The sequence below is a fragment of the Schistocerca nitens genome, chromosome 2 (genome assembly GCF_023898315.1).
Source record: "Schistocerca nitens isolate TAMUIC-IGC-003100 chromosome 2, iqSchNite1.1, whole genome shotgun sequence".
Taxonomy (NCBI): Eukaryota; Metazoa; Arthropoda; class Insecta; order Orthoptera; family Acrididae; genus Schistocerca; species Schistocerca nitens.
Window position 1 is genome coordinate 504,030,304 of NC_064615.1, and position 25,159 is coordinate 504,055,462.

Consider the following 25,159-nt stretch of genomic DNA (forward strand, 5'->3'; position numbering starts at 1 on the left):
GCTCGGTCTGAGTAAACAATTTGGGCTGTAGACTTTCTCTATTACAATGGAATTCATCATCATCTGGTTCATCTAAATCATATTGTACATCAGAAAATACTTCTGTTGGAATGGAATTTAAATCATCTGGTGGTTCAGGAACTGGAAAATCTACACACTGGTCGGATGGCGGACGGAAGGTTAGCGTAGCTTATTACCTTCTTGTTTTTCGAATTATAACCAGTAATATCAACACTTCAAAAGTAGCAATCACCGGAATGATTTCTTGGCTCCTCCATATCATAGGAACAGCAAATCTAAAGGATTTTTTCTCCTTTTTGGACCATTTTCTCAGATCTTCAGCACACGCATTACATACCTCATGTGGCGCCCAAGATTTATCGTGATCACCACGTTTAGATCCAAAGTATGACAGATAAACCTTTTTCACAATCTCTGTCATGTTTCTTTGATGATTTTTAATCACAAATTGACCACAAGTATAACAAAAACTGTCAGAGTTTTTACAACCACAATTAGACATTGTACTGAGCACATATACAGGAAACGTGAAAATGAGGATAGGTTGACAGTAAACAAAACATCATCTGTTAACACAACAATAGAATCGACCTTTCTTTGCGAGCAAATGTTTTTCACCAGTGCTACCAACGTCATCTACATTCATAACACCTCCTTTTTAAATTATTTTAACTATATAAAAACTGTTAAATTCTTTAAAAAGTCGCCTAATTTAATAAATTTAACTGTAAAATGTGAAGAAATGGTGGGTGATATAGTTTTTTAAGTATCACATTTGGATTTCCCACCCTAAAAAACATAATAATAAGGTATTTTCAACAAAAAAGTTTTTGCATCGTTGGTCTGTGTTTGATGATTTATTAAGAGAAAGAGTTTCACAGTTTGAACAAGCCGATAACGTTGGTCCACCTCTGGCCCTTACGCAAGCCGTTATTCGCCTTGGAATTCGTTGACAGAGTTGTTGGACGCCCTCCTGATAGATACCGTGCGAAATTCTGTCCACTTAGCGCGTTAGGTCGTCAAAATCCCCAGCTGGTTTGGGGGCCCCGTCGATAACGCTCCAAGCCTTCCCAATTGAGGTGAGTTCCGGCGACCTTGCTGGCCAAAGTAGTGTTTGGCAAGCACGAAGAGAGGCAATAGAAACTCTTGCTGTGTGCAGTAGGGCATCACCTTGCTGAAATGTAAGGCGAGGATGGCTTGCCAAGAAGGACAACAAAACGGAGCGCAGAATATCGTCGAGCTACCGCTGTGCTATAAGGGTGCCGCAAATGACAACTAAAGGGGTCCTAACATGAAAAGAAATGGCATCCCATTGGTTGTCGGGTCATACGGCGGCCGACACTCAGGTTGCCATCCCACTGCTGTCCGTGGCGCCTCCAGATATGTCTTCACGTGTCACCTGGACTCAGCGTGTAGCGGAACTCACAATTCTGTTCCATTCAATGAGATTCCAGGCCGAAGAAGGAAACGGATGACAGTTACGTTATATTGGTTGAAAGAAATAAGCCGGACCCTCTTAAGAGCAGTCACACTTGGCAGAAGACACTGTTGTTGTGGACATCTTTACGTGATCACACAGAGCTAAACAGTGTGACTTTACGCTCTAGAAGGACTCACTCGAGACACTGCGCAGCACATCTGCGCAAAGCTTCACCGTATTTAAGGTAAGTGAGGTTTTAATTTCGCGACCGATCGGAGGCTGAAAAAAATTTGCCCTCGCAGCTATAATTCCGGGAACTCTCAGAACACGTCACGTAACTCTAACAGCTAACATACACGAGAACTGTGACTGAACGTGCACACATACAACGTAGGACCTTATGTCGCAGGTGACGGTGTCGGCGGACCTGGAATTTCCGCCACTGCCGCCGTCCCCCGTGGAGGAGGCGGAGGACGAGTACTCGGAGATCCTGCCGGGGCTGCCGGGTGCGCGCAAGGCCGACCCGCCCAAGGAAGAGGCCGCCTCCCGCCAGCAGCAGCCGCCCCCGCCGCCCCCTCACCAGCACCAGCACCCGCACGCGCCCGACGCCGCCAGCAGTCTCCGCACCCGCTCCATGGACGCTGGTTTCGGTCGCGCCGCCAGGGGACACGGCAGCCGCCGGGAGGTGAGTCCCGCTTCATGTACCTCCGCCCACCTGTCACAGAGCATCGATGTACATTGCGGCTTTGGCAGTTGTGTCGTTAGATTTGGAGCTGGTTGGGTTGCATCCCGAGGTTGTACTGTTGCTCTCAGCCTACGGGTGTAGGCTATCGTGGTGTTGGTGTTCCCCAAGGTTGCATTGTTGGTCATCCCACATGCATGTAGCCATCGTTGTGCCGGTACTTGTGTAGTTAGGTATGGAGCAGTGTGCTCTCCAAATTTGCATTGTTGATCACAGCATGTGGATATAAATCGTGACACAGGCATCTGTGTCCCCACTCTGAATCTCATGACACAGGTGCCTGCGCCACGATTTACATCCATTTTATTACTTTATAACTTAGTTAATATGTTAAATATTTGGCATTAAGAACGTAAATGAGAAAAAAGTTTGGAAAACGTTTGAAGTTATACTTAAAATTAGTTGGAGGTCACAAAGTGTTCTGGTTATGAAACACTGAGTGAATTAGTCCGGGTAGCCTGCGCTCCGTTTTAAGCAAACACAAGTTTCAAACATCTCAGTGTTTATGACGTTGTATCACCTGAACTATGTGTCGATGTGTCGTCCAACGACGTAATTTTGGGAGTATATTCGGTGATACACGTAGACACTGTCTGCACGTTCGTGGCGAATAGGGATATTAGTGAAGAAGTAACAAATTAAAACGTGGTGTTTGGTGCTGAAGTTTTTCTGTGCAACATTGTAGGCAGAAGCTCGTTTCCCACGCAGCTGATTGTCTATGTCGTCACATCTCCTGAACTATGTGTCGTACAGTGTTGTAATTTTGCAAGTACATTCAGTGATATATAGGGACACTGGAATGAGATTTTCACTCTGCATCGGAGTGTGCGCTGACATGAAACTTCCTGACAGATTCAAACTGTGTGTCAGACCGAGACTCGAACTCGGCAGTTCGGATCTCGGTCCGGCTCACAGTTTGAATCTGCCAGGAAGTTTCATGTAGGCGCACACTCCGCTGCAGAGTGGAAATCTCATTCTGGAAACATCCCCCAGGTTGTGGCTAAGCCATGTCTCCGCAATATCCTTTCTTTCAGGAGTGCTAGTTCAGCATGGTCTGCAGGAGAGCTTCTGGGAAGTTTGGAAGGTAGGAGACGATGTATCGGCGGAATTAAAGCTGTGAGGACGGGTCGTGAGTCGTGCTTGTGTAGCTCAGATGGTAGAGCTCTTGCCCGCGAAAGGCAAAGGACATGAGTTCGAGTCTCGGTCCGGCACACAGTTTTAATCTGCCAGGAAGTTTTTTATGGACACTATCTGAATGTGAAGTTTGTTGCGAAAAGAGTCGGTAGTAAAGAAGTGATAAATCGACGTCATGTCTGATGAAGTTTTTCTGCATGAACAGCAAAAATGTAGTCACCGATAAACTTTTTGCCTTTCATCATTTTGTGAGGGATGTCAGAGAGGAAAATTTTCGTAAAGTTTTGAAATTATGTGTAAAATTTATTAGAAGTCGTTAACTGCTCTCATTCTCAAATATTTGATGAATAAAGTCCAGATATTTGGCACTGCCAGTTACATTGCCTCAAGACAAACGCACAGTTTCTAACTGTAATATTTACATATTGTGTTGAACCTTTAACATAGGATATATCTCTTAATGATTAGATTATGACATTATTTTAAGTTTTTAAATTTTACCAATAATTAGGGAAATAACTGCTTCTCCTGGAAGGTGCAGCCTGCAACTGGAACCAAGTTCTGCATTCCAGGATAGTCATTTAGTTAACAGCCAATCAAATCATTGAAATACCACACAGTAATTCTGTGAAGCTATGTCAAATAGAATGTACAAATGTAATCAGTAGTAGAGGAGTTGAAAATTTAAATACATTGGAAAGGTTCTTGAAGAGTTCTATGCATGTTAAGGAAACAGTGTGCAAGGAGTTTGTGTGACCTATTCTATGACCCCACTTCAAGAGCCTACTTGCAGTTTGCATTTGTGTATATGCAACAGTCATTTGACCGCTCAGTTGTGGAGACAGTGACTCAGCAATAAAGTCAAAGTAGACAAATTTCTTCACAACTATTTGTGAATATGCTCCTCTGTTCTTCGGGGCAGTGAATATTAAATGCTGACAGTTCCATGAAAAAATGTCTATTATATATGAGATATACAAAAAAAGATAATATCACTGTTCTGTGTTCCTTTGTTGGATTTCATAAACATCCGTTTTATGGTTGATTCTTCCTTCTGGTCCATGTGGAGCCCTGAAAGCTTTCATACAAACGACATTACTAAATCCCACTAACCACTTACAGCTAGTCTCAAAACTGCCCAAACGTAACTCTCAGGCAAAATCTAGAGATTTTGTTGTATAGTTTTTTTCTTTCTTTCTTATACTCCTGCGTTAAATACATGATTTTATGACTATTTTTACCTGTTTCTACATTTGTATCCAGATGGTGTATATTATTTGTATCCTCCTTCATTTCTGAGTTTCAGTCCCATTATAGGTACACATATATTTCTTACTACATATCATTTACTAATGTAAACTATATTTCACACACATATTACCTTATTTGAATGTCATACTACTCACTTAACAACCTCACCATGTTATTTTCCTCTGAAATCTAAAGCTTACTTTCTAAATCACACCAGACATGAAAATCTAGTTACAGTCTGCTTGCTGTTGAGTTTCATATCTTCTCAAAATATGTATTGACATACAGGTCATACCCCTGCAGTGTTTTACATCTGCTCTTTCTTTGAAGGCTACGTTCCTTATTGCTGACATAGATCTTTCTTCCACAAATCATTTCACAAGTCAGTTGTATTAAATAAGATCGATCACATCTGCCACATGACTAACAAATGTACCACATAGAGCACTATATATGTATTTCACTTTTCTTTTATATTATTTCACATAAATACATGTTTGGCTTTTTTTATTTTCATTCTTCATAGTGGCTGAAGAAGCTGCTATTTATTTTTTATGGACCCATTTCAGAAATAGTTATGTTTCATTCTGTACATTTCTTCACAGAAAATGCCAGAAAATATTTACATAATGTAATGCCAGTTTTTCTTTGTGTCAGTTTTATTCCATCCGTACAAGAAAGTAACTCCATAAATTATGATACCTAAAGATAAAAGAATCTTAATATTGTGTTACAGCTAGTGACTGAATTTTCAGGCATACTGAAGTAATAGTGTTAGACTGTTTCCAAATTTCTACTATTTATGGAAACCAAATCATGGTCCTCTCTTCAATCAGTATTAACCGCTTATGTTTTTTTAGTAGTTAATTCCATGTGCTGTCTGTATATGCCTTCATTACTTACTCTTAGAAGGACAAAAATGTCAGGGAAATTTTTCATACATCTTGCACTTCTATATCTCTTTTGAATGTTTCCTAAAATTTACAGTAATTTTATTTCATTGTCAGTGGTCCATTCAGTTGTTCACATTCATTTACTATTTCTTGCAAAAAATATGTGGTCTACTGTCATATAAGCTAACACAGGTAATAGTTTCTATAAAATAATATTGATAAACACTTGTGTGAACACAGCCTGAGTTCTACTTGATTAGATGTGCATGATAGGATTTGAAATGTGAATGTTAATAAACCAACAGCAAAGTGACAGGATCAGTAGCACATAATAACAAATACTGTGATGTTCAAAATTACAATGTACTGACTGAATTTTTAGTGAACTACAAAATGATTAAAAGATAGACATAGATCTAAAATATCTAAGTTAATACTGATAAATCGTAACTCAAACCTTTCTAGTAATATCTTGTAACACAGCCATTCCTAATGTTTCTTTCCCTTCATTGCTTGTTGTTTGGATGAAAACCTCTCTGAAACTTATCTATTTATTCATTAGAGCTGAAGAGTGCATTCAGTGAAATTTCGAACAGGGACCTTTTACATTTTGAATTCTGGGGTAAATCAGTTACTCACAAAGGAAAAGGACACCTGGTATTTCTGGTATTCTTTTGTTGCATTGTATAGCCATTGCATTTTAGAAATCAGGTAATACCCATCCATTCAACCCAGTGCCCTATATCTAGCTAATGCTGATTCAAGACTGGTATTGTACTTCTCCAAAGAAGTCAGACAAGGTGATATTCTGCAGAAAGTTTGTATACACTCAATCAAAAGCCAGAAGTATGAAACAGGTTTCTTTTGTAAATTCATGGTTCTTCCCAATTACCTGTAGAATGATTAGAACATCATGAATCAATGGCAGGCCCTTTCTAAAAATGCATTTGTTTCTCTGTCATAGTTATTCAGTTGTTGAGTCACAATTTTTCTTAAGTACATTATGAACAGAAATTATTGTAATTACAGTACAACATTAAACTTATTTGAATAGTCAACATATGTCAGGAAAAACACATCACATAGTTCAAGGAAAATACAACATCAATACAGCTAGGCTGGATGCAAATGACTCATATTACAGCACTGTGTTATTTCATGTCGGGGTATCCGAATGGGAAAAGATGCATGGTAGACTGTGGAAGATTGTAATGCCATGTGTCCATACATTCATATTACACAAGCTGACTTGTTGGACCATAACCAAATTGTCAAAAATTGTTTAGTCATTTTATTTATTACATTGTTGTAAATTATGACATCATAGTTAAGTTAAACTGTTTCCTTTTGTCATTATCAAAAATGTCTAATAAGTTAATGTTTCAATCATTACAAGTTGAACTGATTACTTTTTTATGAAACAAATTCTTGAAATGTATAGGAGACACTGTAACAGTTTGATCACTTTGCTCAGTATAGCGCTATGAGTGTTTGAATAGCTGAAACAAATAATGAAAATGTAATATTGTAAACAGAAATAAACCATTTTTTGAGACATGTCATAAAGAGGAGGTATCAACACCCAACAAGTGGTACAGTATGCCTCACGTGCCTCATTTCTTCTGCATTTCCTTGTATTGTTTGCACTACTGTAAACTAACAGCAGCAAGGACCAAACAAAAAATCCCACAAAAAAATAACTCTGATGCAGCACACCACACTCACAAGTACATTTCAATATTAAATACACAGTTAACAGCTTCAACTGCAGCTTTGAGAATGTCACTCCATTTTTGTGTCTATCATCTCGTAGAGTATGGTTGGATGATGTGGTCCAGGATCATTGCTCCATAGTTATGTTTATGAGTGTCATCAGTACTCTGTCTGCATAGAGTAATGCTAGTTCTGATGTGGCCTGTTAATATCCTATGTTCGAAGCACAAAGTTTTCCTGGAAACTGCAGGTACTGGTGCTGGTATAAGGAGTTCTTTGCAGCCATTGTGGCAGAAACCCTTATTTAATTTCCATTTCTCCTTGCACACTTTCTCCAGGAGAAAGGGCTGACATGGCAATATTGCACCTACTGATACCACGTCTATGCTCTGGCCCATGACTTCACCAAATAATGAACATAAAGCAGTCATCAAAATCTGATATAAAACTTTTCATAGATGACTGTCTGTGGCTGTTAAATATTTTCTAAAAAGCGTATTTGTTCCATCAGCTGGGCAATTGTATGTTTATTCTCTACCAGTTTCAGTTATTACAACCATCTTCACAGGAGAAAAACAGTGCACATCAGCAGGTCAAAAATACATTTTCATCAAATGTGACCAAATGAAATTTATAACACATAGATAAATCTCATAAGAGTCTGTCTGAACAACAATAACAAGAGCTACAGTTTTTTCAAGACATCAAAATTGTTGGCTTTGCCAGCTCACAATGAAACTATCACCTGGGCCTAAACCTTGGTCTCTTACACTGTTCAGACTGTCACCACAACATACATACCACAATACAAGCAAAATAAATATTGTCAGTGTTTTGCTACATGTCTGTTTGTATCAAGACTGAATGGTGTTAGCAGCAAGTTCAGCTGACACATTGATGCCACAACAGGTTGCTTCCCACTCAGGCCTGTGGGACTGCAGACATGAACTTGTAGTATTATCCAGTATGATGCAGATTGTAGTGGTTCTGCTGAGTATGGGAACATGGTGCATATTCCATTCTCTAATGTCCCCCAATTGTGACCTCATGGCTGGCAGAGTAGTGTCTGGTATTGGATGAGGCATTGCAGTAGAAACTCACATAAAGTTAAATAGATGTAGAGCTATTTACTTTGTGGCCCTGCTGCTGCACGTTACTGGTACACAATAGTCTACAGTACATCAGTTGTTGCAGCAGCAAAGTTACACCTCTGGTTCTTTAAAAATCAGACTCCCATGCATAGAACATATCTCATGAACTATGTGTTATATAGTGATATCATTTTTGCAGGTGCAGTTAGTAGTGTAAATGGGTATGGTCAAAATGTGTCGTGAATAGAGTTAGTAGGAAAGGAGTAATAAATTAAAAGTAATGATTTTCTCATTTTATCATTTTGTGGGAGTGACAGGTGGAAGAAGCTTTCTAAAGGTTTTGAAATAAAGTGTAAAATTTCTCAAAAGGTGCTAAGTGCTTTCATTTTGAAATACTGGATGAATACATTCTGGGTAATTTGCACGCTGTGAGCGATACTCCCTCAAAACGTATACAAAATATCTAACTATATTATCAGTCTTATTATGATAATATAGTTAGGGTATAGCTCATAAGACAGTGTAGATTAAGACAGTGTTTTAAATTTTTAGATTCGGTCAGTAGCTGTACGAAATACCGAAAATCATATTCTTGTTGCCCCTGGACGCCATTAAATAGGCAAGTTGCAACTGTGCCCCAGGTTACTTGGTTAGTTATATATGAGGGACAGTCGAATGAAAGCTAGACAGATGGATAAAAGTAAGTAACCTGTTTATTATTTCAAAATTAATCGCCATCACTGTTTACACATTTATCACATCGTGACACAAGATGGTCAGTGCCTGGCTGGTAAAATGTTTGCGGTTGCCTACAGACCCACGACTGTACCCTAGCACGCACCTCTTCGTCCGAAGCAAATCGACAGTCATGAGGGCACCAAAAATACGGAAATCGCATGGGGAGAGATCGGAACAGTATGGAACATATGTAAGCGCTCCCCATAGAAACTTCTGCGGTGTAGTCGAAACAACATTGGCAGCTTTGAGTGAGAATTATCCTGCAGCATAATGATGCCGTTCGTCAAAATTCTTGAGCCTATGGGCATCATGGCGTGGTTCAGTCTCTGCAAAGTGTCCACGTACGTCAGTGCTTTAACTATGGCGCTGTGTTCGAGAGAGTCAATGACCACTGGGTTCTTGCAGTCTGTGCGTGTTGTTTCGACTACAATGCAGAAGTTTCGCTGGGAAGCCGCCGTTACATACCCTATATGTTCTACCTGCGGCAACAGCGACAAAACGCGAGCGATATTCCTCGATCTGTTTTTATTGGGAAAAACGAATAAACAAGAATATAGCTGTTGTCGACAAAGTAGTCAAAACAAAACAAAATTTAAGCAAGAAACAAAATGTGGATCCCAGTTCGGATCTCATAACAGAAGAAAATCAAGGTGAAATGTTTACCTCACAAGTTTCTCGCTCGAGGAAGTCCACCAAAGAAAAAAGGGAAACAAATCTACTAGATAGTGGTCGGCGCAGCATTACCACAAAGCTGTCCAGAGAGGCCAGACCATCGTTACACGACTCTTGAGTCACAATCCGAAGCTAAAACTAATGACGATCCCGGACTACCAGCACACAAGGCGGGCGGATGTTGCGTCCGGGATGGCAGATCCCCACAACTCCGGGCGGCGTGTCATTCTCGCTAACCATGCTCATTCACCCCTAGATGACGCCAAGCCTTGATTTCTCGCCAGCCATGCTCATCCACCCCCCCCCCCCTACCCCTACCCACAGATGACACCAAGCCGTCTCAGCGATCACAGGCCTTGTAGACTACGCGCTGTATCAACGATTTGCTTCCACCGCTTTCCTCTAGCCGGGGTTGCACTGTGTTATGAGGTCGGTTGGCGAATGGATCTTCTGGGACCATTTTCGATCACGCGAGTGGCTTAGAAAGAGAGTCTACTTGTTGATCGCGACCTCTGGCACTGCTGTCGAGCCGCGGTGCTCGGGTAGCGGGCCATGGCCACCGTTGGCTGAGACGTGAGTCTGTTTTCGTCTCCGGCAGCGGCCACAGTCGTACCTTAAGCATCTGCTTTGGTTTGACTCGCTGTGATGAAGCCATCCCGCATCTCTTTCCTGTCATGCAGGGTGCCGATCTCGCAGGCGGACAGGACGATGCTGCACCCTGTACATTCCCGATGCGATTTCCATATTTTTGGAGACCTGAAGAAAGACGTGTGTGGCCGTCGATTTGCTTCGAACGAAGAGGTGCACATCTGGGTGCAATCAATATTCTGTAGGCAACCTGAAACATTTTTCTATGATAGCATTGATCATATTCTCGTGCAATAGCATAAATGCACAGCTACTGCTTTTGAAACAATAAATATGAGCCGTGGACTTATTTAAAAAAAATAAACTTAAGAATTTATTTTATTTAATAGCGATTCATCAAGAACATTAACATATTTAATCACACTATGTGAGCATGAAAGTAGTTGCCGAGGAGTAACTGATGAAATCATAAGCAAATTATTTGTTAACAAATGAGAATTTTATTCCTAAAAGCGTTTTTTTTCCAAAGAAACAGATTTAAAATTATAAGCAGAAAGCACCCTCTAAATATCAAGTTACAATTAATTCAGAGGCAGAAAAAACAAATTTTTGAGTGTATGAGCTTTCGGGCTGAGAACCTTGCCGCTCCCTTTTGACACGGCCGTAGTCACGACCGCTCACAACAACCTCTGAAAGACTACACTGGTGCAAATCTGCAACACACCAGATTACCTTAAAGTAAAAGTTTTAACAATTCACACAAGCATACAAACTATGCACCCCGTAGGAGGGATGAAAATGGTACAAAGCGCTAAAATTAAAAGATTAAATTGCCACCAAAGGTGGAACTTGATTTTAACTTCTAAGAAAAGTCTTACGGTGGAAGGGTGGCAACTTTATATACTAAAATGACCATTTAAATAAAAGCCCATGAAATGCAATATTATATAAAATTATAGGAAGTTTGACAAACGAGTTAACATGCTCTACAGTACACATATATCGCCTCTCAAGATGATAGGCAAGATAAAACATATTTCAGGAATTAGGCCGTTACACTCCAAGCAATAAATTCGTTAACACACCGAATCCGACAAATATGACAGAGGCAGCTACGAACGACAGAGAGACACTAACTGCCTAACAAATGCGGACGAGAGACAGACGAGCAAGCTGGGGACGATAGACTGACCAAGAAAACGAGTAAAATTTAACAAGAGTAAATCACACAACATATCACCAGTCACTTAACTTCTGATGAAGTGCGATTTCTGGAGAAGACCTGGCGCAGCGCCCCCAAATCGCTCTCCCGAACCGTCCGCTGCCAGCCGCTTCAACGGACGCAGGAAGGCGCGCCCATCTCCCGTCTTTCCTGGTCCGCACCAACCGGCTGACTGCCCGCTGCTCCGTCGCGACTGCCCTGCTGGTGCGTCTCCCACTCACTTCCAGACACACGACGGCAGAAATACTGGCTCGGACCCAACCATGCAGAGGAAACACGCCCAATGGCTAAACGACATCCCTGCACCAGGAAAGGACCGAGCCAAGCTTCACAAGATGGTAACTGAAGGCGCCCAGAAGGGCTCGGAGAACCAGTTACAGCACGGCGTCGCAGCTCGCACCGGCCAGACTGATGTGGATTGACTCCTGTTGCTCTCGCGTCGACCGCGAAGCCACTCCCTTCGCTATACGGCGCGGCCCACTGGACTCACGTGGCGATCTCACATGCACTGACGGTCAAGAAGTGTCTCAGTGCGCGACCGACAAACCGATCGATCCAATCGCCAATGACTATTGCCTGAGCAGACTCGGGCAGACTGGCGGCCTAAGGCGCAGACTCAGATGCAGGAACTAAGCCCCAACCGGGCGACCACTCGCTGCGTTCTCTTACTGGCGGAGTGGAAAGACTCCTTTTGCTGGCCTTAAAGATTGATCCGAACGACAGACACTAACTGCCTCACAAATTCGGACGAGAGACTGATCCGGACTCCAGACTCACCCAGACTGACCAACTGGCGAGCTCGTAGCGCCCCTTAAATGCACGTGAACAGCAACCTTTACCCCTTTCCCACCAGAGGGAGCCACCAAAGCTGCGATTGCCACAGCGGCGCGCTCTTCAAAACAACAATTTTTACCACGGCTCAAAATAGTTAAGTAATTTTTTTTTTTTATTTCAAACTGTCTCGTTTTCATTTGACTGCCCCTTACATAAAGTTCCGTCATTTGGTGTGTTCTCAGTTAATAATAAAAGACGCCACTCACTGTGTTAGGCATTCTGAGGGATATAACCTTCTCAACAATTTTGTGTCCGCTGTGGGGCGGAGTACTGTAGCCTTGTTTTGTGTCCCCGGCGGCAGGTGCCGTGCGAGCGCCGCACGCTGCCCCCGGAGCTGCCGCCGCACCGGCGGCCGCGCGCCTACGCGCCGCGCTCCCCCGCGGCGCCCACGCCGGCGCCGGCGCCGGGCGGTCTGCAGACGTCGTGCTCGCTGCCCGAGACGCCCATCTTCGCGCGCGGCTCGGGCTTCGACGTGCCCCGCACGCCCCTGCGCCGCGGCGCGCCGCTGCTGCCCGAGCTGCCGGCCGGCGGGCCGGGCCGCGGCTGGTACCCCCGGCACCGCGCGCGCCCTGCCTCCTCGGAGCACCTGGACCGCCTGGGGCCCGCCGGCTCGGCCGCCGGCACCCACCACCACCACCACGCGCACCACCACCCGCCCTGGGACGCGGCGCGCAAGCCCACCACGCTGCCGCCCAACCTCTCCCCCAAGTTCTTCCACCGCTCGCCGCGGGAGGCGCTGCGCCGCGTCACCAGCCTCCTCATCCGCAAGGGTGAGTACCTCCCGGTCTCGCCTACACTGCTCTTTCTGTTCGGTTGGCAGAACAGCCAACACCGTGTTACTAATGGAGGCCGAAATGAACGCGTTTTAGCTCACGCAGGTTGGCGTGAGGAGGGAAGAACTATATTGACGTGAGGTCTGGAACATGACAAGGAATTAGAATTCAGAAAGCGGACGTAATTAGTTTGATACTTAACTTTAATCCATTAATGATGAGCGCCGCTCTTGACGGTACATGATTCATAATATTATCTGTTCAGAATAGTAACTGAATATGGCGCCTTGCTAGGTCGTAGCAAATGACGTAGCTGAAGGCTATGCTAAACTGTCGTCTCTGCAAATGAGAGCGTATGTAGTCAGTGAACCATCGCTAGCAAAGTCGGCTGTACAACTGGGGCGAGTGCTAGGGAGTCTCTCTAGACTAGACCTGCCGTGTGGCGGCGCTCGGTCTGCAATCACTGATAGTGGGGACACGCGGGTCCGACGTATACTAACGAGCCGCGGCCGATTTAAAGGCTACCACCTAGCAAGTGTGGTGTCTGGCGGTGACACCACACTTTCTATTGTGATGTCGCTACTTCCTCCTCGCAGACGGAGTGACTGAAAAGATAAGCAACTAGCAGGCGGCCTAAATCGGCCGACTGGCTGATAACTCAGTTCGGCTCGTGGCGGAACTCTGAAACGAGGAACTGTAGTTGTATGCGAGCGTAGACGATACCGAGTATTATTTGTTACACTCATGGATCTTTCGGTTACACTCGGTGTGTCGAGTATACGTACAAGCTCAGAGGAAGATGTCGTGCTCTATTATTATTGTACACAAATGAAAAAACCAAGTACAGTAATAGCCAGTCAAAGTTTTGATCATATTAAACATCGAGTGATGCATCACCATCCACTGATAAGACTTCCAGTGATAGCACTACTCGGATTTTACATCGTTTGTACGATTTATATTATTTTATTTTTATCTTTTTTATTTTTTATTTTTTATTTATTTTTTTTAAACTAGGGCGTCAGTTTTATGCCGCTGATGAAAGTTTACAGTGAAAATTTAGCTACATTATGTTTGTTGATATTTACTTTGTAAGATGGCAAGAACTATGTCCCTTACATGAAGTCATTAAAGATCACCGAACTCACGTTGAGCGAACAGTAGGGCTGAACAAAAATGACTGACAAGGCACAATGCATCTTGTAGAGGGTATAGTATGGACGTATTGGAATAATTAATGTTGGATGATGGTTTTAAAGTAATTCATGCGACACGAAAACTTTGCGGAAACACGTCCGTTTACTGGAGGCTAGTTTATCCCAGGGAAGTATTCAGAGTTGACCACGGCCAGGTGGCGGCATGCGGCTGGGGAGCGGCGAAGGGAAGCGACAATAGGCAGCTTAGGACGGCTCAAACTCTGAGAAAGCGGTAACGGGGCGTGCCCTCCAGCTGCCTTAAGATGACCAACAGTGAGGGGGTGGTTGACCCCATGCTGGTGTACCGGGAAGCAGATGGAGAACTTGTATGCCTGTTGATAAATGTCCGTAGTCCCGTTTTCAGTGAAACATGTGAGAAAGCCGCGAAAAGCTACGGTTGAGCAGTCAACAGAGGCCGAAATATGCGTGTTCGTGACTATAGCAACTTCACGCTGAATTCACGGTCCACAGAGTGTGAAATAAATCAGGTGAAGAGCGACAGAATGAAATACGCCGGCCTCCGATGGGAATGTAGGACCAAGGAATTTGAACTATTCTCCTGGGAGCCAGAATTTCGGAAAAATTGGTGTTTTATGCAGATCCTAACCTTGATGGGTGGCCTGGGAGGAGCTAAATAGCAGAAGTTGAGAGGAAGGGAAATTTTGTGGGAATTTGTTCACTTCCCAGAGCAGGCATTGGTCGGGGCTGGGAAGCGACACATAATTAACGCGACTTGCGCTGCAATTGGCCTAAGTGATTTTGCTGGAGGGGAAACTGAGACGAAGAGCGGACTGGCTGAAGTCTCCGTATAGCTTGCCTAGAGTGCGGACATGGCGTTCTTTATTCAGCTTGCCTGAGAGAGAGTGAGCATCTCTGCAGTTTAGGAATTAGCAAACGGAAAGATTGAGCTTGGAGATAAAAGTTTTCGCTCAGCTATGTACTGAGCAAGATAGCTAGGAGTGAATAGACGAGCGCAGCCTAGCAGCACCACGAGGCCGGCCGACGTCCGCACAACGACGACGCCCCGCCACGCTGAATTCGGTGATATTGCGCCCGCTCCGGCTTGAGTTAGGCCACGGATTAATTTGTTGGATCACGTCGGCAAAGTTTCCACGAGGGTTTGATGGGCCGTGTATTGTAGAATTCTTCTCCCACTTCGCATTACGCCTGGGCCAGTCGATAGGAATTAATTTTGATTTATCGTGCTTTACTCCACATAAACGCAATTTATTACCACTGCCTGTTAGGAGAGTCATGTAATGTGATGGTTGAAGGTCATGAGTTAAAATAAATTTATACTAATCGACTGCATCTGTTTTCAATCAAGTAGTTGAAATCCCAAGTCACTTTCTTAATTAATTTTATGTCCACATTTGCATCTGGTATTCAATAGCTGAATATAACATCAATGTGCACTCCTTTTTAATTAAAATGGATCAATTCTGAATCAATTAATGTCAAAACTGCCACCGCAGTTCAATCAGGAGCCATAGGGCCTTATTACTTTCTTTGCGTTATCCGATATTGCGGCAGTTTTGCACTCTCTGTTGATCTGTTAGTCCATTAGCTGGGGTGAACACACGCCAAAAACAGATAAGTGACGGGTGGGGTGTTACAACTTTTATGTCTGCCTGGAATGGCAAACATAAGTTGGAATTGGTAGCAGGACGTGACCAGGGTGTGACGCAAGATCTGATGGCCGAGAAAAGATTAGTCTCAAAGTAAGGCGCCAGCGATCAGGAAGATTACTTATCTTTATTCTCCACACTGAAGCAGGCACCGTCTATTGCTCTCATAGCAAGTAGCTACGCAATTAAGTTCACAATACAATTCACAAATCCACAGTGCAATCCAAATCGTAACTAAGTTCTAAGCCCAGGTTGGCATATAAGATCTATACAATAACACTTCGATGTTAACACAGCTAGCGAGCAAGAGCGAGTGGCGCCGGCGTCAGGTCTGTGCTCCCGCTATATCTTGTGGCCATAGAGCGAGCTGCAGGCAAGAACTATTGAACTACGGGCTGAGCAACGGCAGGGCGCGCGTGATTCGGTTAGGTCCGCGGACATAGCATTTACAGGTCTACTATGCGCACTGTTTTTGGTGTCTCACAATAATATTGCAGGAAGAATGCTGACTTGGTGCTTCGCGACAGTGTAGACCTATTTGTTATTAAATAGTGTGTTGCAGATATTGTTAAACGTCCCAGCATCTCGTATTTACGTGTGGGTTTTCGGAATACTGAGTGCTGTTGGTGCTTTCGAGTGCTTACAGAAAACGCCGAATACTTTCTGCTAATTGTGTTAATTAAGGTATGAGTTCGCTTAGAGAGATAATATTTTCCGCCATATTTGTAGAATGTGATATCAAGTCATTAATATATTGACCTACTAATACAGCCATACACTCTAATGACAAAGTGTCTTACCTCGTAATTATGGTAAGATTCGCCGCCATTGTTAAGCAGAATGTCACTTATGCTGCTGAGGGTCTTCTCATAATGGTGAAGAGACGTCAAATGACAAAGCCCACACATTTGCTGTAGTAACAGAAGGCACAGAACGAGCTTGATTCTTATTCCTCCAAAGAGAAATGGGGGGATCGGGCAGGGCGAGGTGTCCTTTTTTGCTTACACCTCACAGAGTTTCAGATACGCATTCTTCACAGCAACTTGTTAGGCCATTTTCGATCAAGTGAAAATTGCATAACAGCCATTGGCTTTGACCACTAACGTAACCAGCACACGTATAATAATTTGTTACGTCAAGATCACGTGATCACTACAGTACTCATATTATCAGTATTAGCAACTTATTGACATCATCAGATGTGATAATCGAAAAATAGTGTCATCGTAGTATACAAACTCAAATTACATGCATTCTGAACATCATGAAATCGTATAAAATATGTCAATGAAATACCCAGTGAACGCAAAAAGTTTCGAGACTGGATTAGTAAAAAAATTAATAAAAAAAACATTAAGGTGGAGGTGTGAATCCTTCAGCAGGGGTTTAGTCTCCTTCTCTCTCTCTCTCTCTCTCTTCCAATTCTTACAATCGCATGAAAGTATAAGAGACTACCGTCTTTACAATGTTGCTCAACTCGTGCGTCACATTGGCCTGAATGTCGATTATGCGTGACAACTCTGTAGATTATTACATCTGAAAATAGCAACAAATTGCTGCTAGCAACAAATTGCTGCAACCGGTAATGTGAATATTGTAGTAACTAGGCGATCTTGGTCCAATAAATTATTATACTAACATTTGTGAGGTTGCTTGCTTCTATTTGACAATGTATCAAGTCTTAGTGCGCCTTCGTCAGACGGCGGAAACCACAAGACGACTATAGGGTCATATACTTGACCGTATTTTGAAACTTAAATAAAAACCGCGCGGTTTGAATCGTCATGTCACGGACTGCGCGGCGCCTCCCACCGGAGGTTCCAGTCCTCCCTCGGGCATGGGTGTGTGTGTTGTTCTTAGCATAAGTTAGTTTAAGTAGTGTGTAAGTCTAGGGACCGATGACCTAAGCAGTTTGATCCCTTACGAATTCACACACATTTGAACATAAATAAAACGGAATGAGATTTTCACTCTGCAGCGGAGTGTGCGCTGATATGAAACTTCCTGGCAAATTAAAACTGTATGCCGGACCGAGACTCGAACTCGGGACCTTTGGCTTTCGCGGGCAATTGCTCTACCAACTGAGCTACCCAAGCACGACTCACGGCCCGTCCTCACTGGCAGAAGTAAAGCTGTGAGGACGGGCCGTGAGTCGTGCTTGGGTAGCTCAGGTGGTAGAGCACTTGCCCGCGAAAGGCAAAGGTCCCGAGTTCGAGTCTCGGTCCGGCACACAGTTTTAATCTGCCAGGAAGTATCATAAATAAAACAGTTGGTGGGGTTTCGCCGCCTTTCGGGAGAACGAGTCGTTACGTGCCTGCCAGTGCTTCGGTTGGTTGCTTGACGTGACTGTAACACGTATTTGACAACATTTGAAGATCTGCTGGTACTTTCCGCCACCAGTCGACATCATGCCCTGAAGATGATGACAGTGTGCACTACCACAATATTTAGGAATTTCAGAGACATCTTGCTATGGTGGATAGCCGTACCAACATTTAGTCCGTCGACGAAGTCTTAAACGCATGGACGATATTCTACCATTTTTAGAATGTTTATGCTTAATTTTTACTGTCAGCGCCTGTGTGAGGAGAGAGCAAATGAGATTCTAGAGACATCATTGTATTCCGTAGGTACCTATTTTACATCTTTCAACAAGACCTGCCTGTAACTTATAAACTTTGTGTAACTGTACGTCTCATCTGTAGTTCGTCGGTAGAGAGGGTTTTGTTCGTTTAAGCGCGCGTAGAGGTGTTTGCTGCACAAAGTAATTGGTTACGTCCCATGGTATTCGGATCGCTCATCGGAGCATGGAACAGAGCGTGGTGATAAAAGCTTTGCTATGGTAGTAATGAGTGGTTAATTGTCGGTATGATGCTGAACGGGCCATGGAACACACTTCAGTGTTTACTTTGAAACAGTTGGCACGGAAAGTGATTCATGTTTGTGAGTACTTGCCACGGCGCTTTGACTGTGCCATCTGCACCGAACTGTGAAGTGAACCACAAGGATTAATCGTGGAAGTATAGCGATATTTGCAGTTGAACTGAGTGATTATCGCGAAGCACAAAGTATCCTTATACTCGCTAGTAAACAGTCACTAACCTGTCTGATATCGCTGTGAGAGAGATTATAATGTGAGTACGATATTACGGTGTGCAATCACATTAATGTGACCACCTGTCACAAGCATGAATAACCACCTTTTGCAGCGCAGACCGACGCGAGATGTGCGGGAAGAGATGTACCGACATGGATGTGGAGCCATGCAGACTCCAGTGCAAAGCTGCTCCATGTTTCTCGGTTGAGAATCCGTGGCGCGAACAGCGCGGTCGAGATAATCCCGAAGATTCTCCACTGGGTTTAAAAGCGGGGAGTTTTGTGGCCAGAGAAGGTCAGCAAAACTCATCCTGGTGTTCTTCCGAACCACTCACGTACACCTCGATCTGTGTTACACGTTGCATAGGCCGGCCGGAGTGGCCGAGCGGTTCTAGGCGCTACAGTCTGGAACTGCGCGACCGCTACGGTCGCAGGTTCGAATGCTGTCTCGGGCATGGATGTGTGTGATGTGCTTAGGTTAGTTAGGTTTAAGTAGTTCTAAGTTTTAGGAGACTGATGACCTCAGAAGTTAAGTTCCATGGTGCTCAGAGCCATTTGAACACGTTGCATTGTCCTGCAGATAATGCCAACATGCCGACGAAAAAGAAACTGCACATAGGCGTGGACACGGTCCCCAAAGATAGATGCATACTTGTCTTGCTTCACAGTGCCTTCCAGAATGACGACGTCACCCAGGGAATGCCCTCCGGTCTGGACCCTTCCGACGATTGCCTCAAGTTGTTGCTTTTCAGACGTTTCACAACATACACGCCAACGGCCATCTGTCCCATGGATCATAAAGCGTGTTTGCTCTGGAAAGACCACCAGTCGCCGCTCAGTGTACGTCTACTTGTGGTACTAGCGTGCAAATTTCAGACTTCCTCCTCGATCAACAGCGGTCAGCGTGGGTGCATGAACCAGGCGCCTACTGCGGAGACGCATACGCAGCAACGTTCACTGAATGGTCGTTGAAGAGGCACAGCTAGTAGCCCCTTGTCTCATCTGGCCGGTCAGTAGATCAACAGTAGCACTTCTATTCGCCCGAACAGATACCCACCGCCGGCGTTCACTTCTGTCGTCTACTGCCCGAGATGCACCACAGTTGCCTTGGCGCCGGTCTTAGATTGCGTCAATTTGCCATCCTCGGTATCTACACTACTGGCCATTAAAATTGCTACATCAAGAAGAAATGCAGATGATAAACGGGTATTCATTGGACAAATATATTATACTAGAACTGACATGTGATTACATTTTCACGCAATTTGGGTGCATAGATCCTGAGGAATCAGTATCCAGAACAACCACCTCTGACCGTAATAACGGCCTTGATACGCCTGGGCATTGAGTCAAACAGAGCTTGGATGCCGTGTACAGGTACAGCTGCCCATGCAGCTTCAACACGATACCACTGTTCATCAAGAGTAGTGACTGGCGTATTGTGACGAGCCAGTTGCTCGGCCACCATTGACCAGACGTTTTCAGTTGGTGAGAGATCTGGAGAATGTGCTGGCCAGGGCAGCAGTCGAACATTTTTTGTATCCAGAAAGGACCGTACAGGACCTGCAACATGCGGTCGTGCATTATCCTGCTGAAATGTGGGGTTTCGCAGGGATCGAATGAAGGGTAGGGCAACGGGTCGTAACACATCTGAAATGTAACGTCCACTGTTCAAAGTGCCGTCAATGCGAACCGAGACGTGTAACCAATGGAACCCCATACCATCACGCCGGGTGATACGCCAGTATGGCGATGACAAATACACGCTTCCAATGTGCGTTCAGCGCGATGTCGCCAAACACGGATGAGACCATCATGATGCTGTAAACAGAACCTGGATTCATCCGAAAAAATGACGTTTTGCCATTCGTGCACCCAGGTTCGTCGTTGAGTACACCATCGCAGGCGCTCCTGTCTGTGATGCAGCGTCAAGGGTAACCGCAGCCATGGTCTCCGAGCTGATAGTCCATGCTGCTGCAAACGTCGTCGAACTGTTCGTGCAGATGGTTGTTGTCTTGCAAACGCCCCCATCTGTTGACTCAGGGATCGAGAAGTGGCTGCACGATCCGTTACAGCCATGCGGATAAGATGCCTGTCATCTCCACTGCCAGTGATAAGACGCCGTTGGGATCCAGCACGGCGTTCCATATTACCCTCCTGAACGCACAGATTCCATATTGTGCTAACAGTCATTGGATCTCGACCAACGCGAGCAGCAGTGTCGCGATACGATAAACCGCAATCGCGATAGGCTACAATCCGACCTTTATCGAAGTCGGAAACGTGATGCTACGCATTTCTCCTCCTTACACGAGGCATCACAACAACGTTTCACGAGGCAACGCCGGTCAACTGCTGTTTGTGTATGAGAAATCGGTTGGAAACGTTCCTCATGTCAGCACGTTGTAGGTGTCGCCACCGGCGCCAACCATGTGTGAATGCTCTGAAAAGCTAATCATTTGCATATCACAGCATCTTCTTCCTGTCGGTTAAATTTCGCGTCTGTAGCACGTCATCTTCGTGGTGTAGCAATTTTAATGGCCAGTAGTGTATTAACACGGCTGCAAGCGCACAGTTTACAAAAAACGTAGACTTTTTGAAAATGCTTCCACCTTTGACCCCAAAGCCAATGATCATGTTCTTTTTGATGTTAATAAATCGCTCCATTTCCGCATTACGACCACGACTGCTCTGTTTCCCGCGTTCCCCGACACACGACACATTTTATAACCCCCCCCACCGCCGCACCCCTCGCCGCGGGTCGACTGCAACACTCCGTCTGTGAGTGGTTATTGCACCCTGGCGTCGGCTACAGGCGGCAGTCACATTAATGTCTCTGGATCGCGTAGTCTGTGATAGTCCAGGCTGTGCCACGGAATGAGAAGCAGCTCGCGATAAAAGTAAGATAGGACTCTCAGATCACAGATGTTAAGCATTCCGACAGCCTAGCTGCGCAGTGCAAAGTGAAACAATCTTTATCCTTCATATGCACTTGTAAGGTGGATATAATTTCTCACCTTACAAGCACTCATCCACATACTTTGCCGTGAACTACGACCACAATTAGATATCATTTGATAGGTTGTACATCGTATATGTAAATATATAAAGGAGACTGACATTGTCACGTACGCCTTGTAAATAGTTGTTAACGATCATTGCATGAAAGGTGACGGAGTGTCTTTATTATCATACTAGTAGATCAGAATGAGATTTTCACTCTGCAGCGGAGTGTGCGCTGACATGAAACTTCCTGGCAGATTAAAACTGTGTGCCCGACCGAGACTCGAACTCGGGACCTTTGCCTTTCGCGGGCAAGTGCTCTACCATCTGAGCTACCTTCCAAACTTTACAGAAGCTCCCCCAGGCTGTGGCTAAGCCATGTCTCCGCAGTATCCTTTCTTTCAGGAGTGCTAGTTCTGCTAGGTTCGCAGGAGAGCTTCTGTAAAGTTTGGAAGGTAGGAGACGAGATACTGGCAGAAGTAAAGCTGTGAGGACCGGGCGTGAGTCGTGCTTCGGTAGCTCAGATGGTAGAGCACTTGCCCGCGAAAGGCAAAGGTCCCGAGTTCGAGTCTCGGTCGGGCACACAGTTCTAATCTGCCAGGAAGTTTCATATCAGCGCACACTCCGCTGCAGAGTGAAAATCTCATTCTGGAAACATCCCCCAGGCTGTCGCTAAGCGATGTCTTCGCAGTATCCTTTCTTTCAGGAGTGCTAGTTCTGCTAGGTTCGCAGGAGAGCTTCTGTAAAGTTTGGAAGGTAGGAGACGAGATACTGGCAGAAGTAAAGCTGTGAGGACCGGGCGTGAGTCGTGCTTCGGTAGCTCAGATGGTAGAGCACTTGCCCGCGAAAGGCAAAGGTCCCGAGTTCGAGTCTCGGTCGGGCACACAGTTTTAATCTGCCAGGAAGTTTCATACTAGTAGATGTTGGAACGACAGTGGAAATGAAACGGCAGGCGGATCTCGAGCCCTGGGTGGAAGGCGCACGCAGATGTGTTGGTCCTGCTTAAACACAGGAAGTAGCAAGACGGACGTTGTGACACCTGAGCTCTGGGGCACAATAGAGTCGCGACCGGCCGGTTTGTAGCCAGACAGGAAGGATTACATTTCGGAAAATACGAAAATCTTGGACGCAGCTGTGAGGAACGAGGAAGCGTCACCTCGGAAACCACGCAGGCTGGGGAGTTATCGATTTTTACTCAGAAGCGTACCATTGTACGAGTATAGGTTTTTCCTCGCAAACTTTCCGCGCTGGTCGACAAAAGGCTAAAATATCGTTGGTCGGCGTTCGGAAGAATCTGTAGAAAGGGAGAACAGTCCATGGTTTCAGGAATATGATCCGTTTTCGTAATTACGAGGGTGGAGAGCCATCCTTAATGGGAGGCCAGCAGTGGAGGTCTTCCGTTGTGAGCGCCCGTGTGTGACAGTCGCTCGATATCAGGTTCTGTTAGTACAGACGGACTTGCTGTCTTTGCTCTCAGTATAGTTAGAACAGTTAGGAACTGTACTGTTGCGAACCTATACGATTCTGGGCTTCACCTCCGGGTTGGAAGTCGTCGTTGAGTACGCAGCGTTCAGTAATTGAGAGCACTTCCTCTGCCTATACTTACGTTGAGACGTTATCTGACCTCCGTCCTTGTGGCTGGGAGTTCGCGTTTCTCGTCTGTAGAACACAGAGAGGAGAAGACAGTATCAGAGTGTATTAGTCAAAGGACCGCCTTCTACCGCCCTAGTGTTTGAAAGAGTTTATTTGTGGCTGGAGTTCTTCCATCGTCGCAGACGAGTACGAGAACCATCACTTAGACGCACCGAACATAGTACATGTGGTGATATCGCAAATTTCTTCGGCTTATTAGGGCTATAAAAGCTAAACAGCCGTGATAACGTTAGTGTGTTTCCACTGAGGTTCCACACCACCGTAGATCATCTTTGAAAGTAGTGTCTTCTAGTGTTTGGTACGTAGATGATGTCAGTCATTTCGCATTATTGATATTAGATCGCGCAGTCATAAAAGGGGCAGAGTTGGGCAATTGATTAGTAATTCTACTTAGGAAATGTAAACTTTGTAATATAAAGGTTTTTATTTTAATCTACAATAAATATATAAGCAGGAACAACGTTTATCATTTAGTAGTATTAGTTCCCTTAATCATTCATTTATGTTTAGAGTGTAATTTACAGAATTAATAGATGCTAAGATCTGCTTCAGAAGGTAGTCAGACAGGGCCAAATCATCATTCTAGCGTTTATTATTTTCCGTTGCGCACATTCATTGTACACCCGCCTGGAGTAGCATCTTGGACACTGTCTGATTCAGAGTGTCCCTGCACCCCCGTGTATTGCGTAACTGACCTCTATATATCACGAGAGGTGAACCCGCCAGTATAAAAGAAGGCGGGGGAGTGTTGTGTTGTGAGTACAGGAGCAGAAACAGCAGGATGGGTCGGTCGGCAGAGATCAGTAACTTCGAACATGGACTAGTCATTGTATGCCACCTGAGTAAGAAAATCCATCAGCAATGCTTCAACCCTTCTAGCACCGCCAAAGTCGGCAGCTGGTAATGAGAGTACGAAATGGAAACGCGAAGGAACAACGACAGCTAAACCAAGACCACGTACACCTCATGTGCTGACAGGGACCGTTCGAGCATTGCGGAGGGTGGTTGTAAAAAAATCGCATGACATCGGCAGAAGGAATCACTCGTGAGTTCCAAAATTTTCCAGCTCCACTGGAGCTGTTTAAAGCGGAGAGATCACATATGAGAGATTGAGATTCGCTGTGAGAATTAAATATAATTCACTCGCGTTGGAGGTATCCTTCAAAACCCTTGTTCTACTGATACTTACCTACTGTTCGTCAGCCTGAAACTCTGGTGAGGCAGGACTCATAGCAGAGAGGGAAAGTTTTCAACGAAGGACGATGTATTTAGTCACGGGTTGCTTCAGTAAGCTTAAGTGCGTCACGTCCTGCTCCAGTGGCATCCGCTACGCACGTTATCGTTTTCTGCCACAAAAATCTCACGCAATCAACATGATAGTAAAACCAGAGAAACTTGACCTCGTACGAAGTCTTGCCGTTCGTCGGTTTTCTCGCGCACTTTAAGAACTCGTGTGTGAAAGAATCGTTAGAGACGGAGCACTAGCTCGTT

The 25,159-nt window shown here is 44.7% G+C and overlaps 1 protein-coding gene across 1 annotated transcript in view; it reads left to right on the forward strand.

The window, feature by feature from the left end:
* The window catches only part of LOC126235124 (uncharacterized), a 1,230,462-nt gene that overhangs the window by 691,154 nt on the left and 514,149 nt on the right, over positions 1 to 25,159 (forward strand). The window contains exons 10-11 of the mRNA XM_049943858.1: positions 1,851 to 2,126; positions 12,621 to 13,089. Of these exons, the coding sequence (XP_049799815.1) occupies positions 1,851 to 2,126; positions 12,621 to 13,089 (745 nt within the window). The remainder of the gene's footprint in view (positions 1 to 1,850; positions 2,127 to 12,620; positions 13,090 to 25,159) is intronic.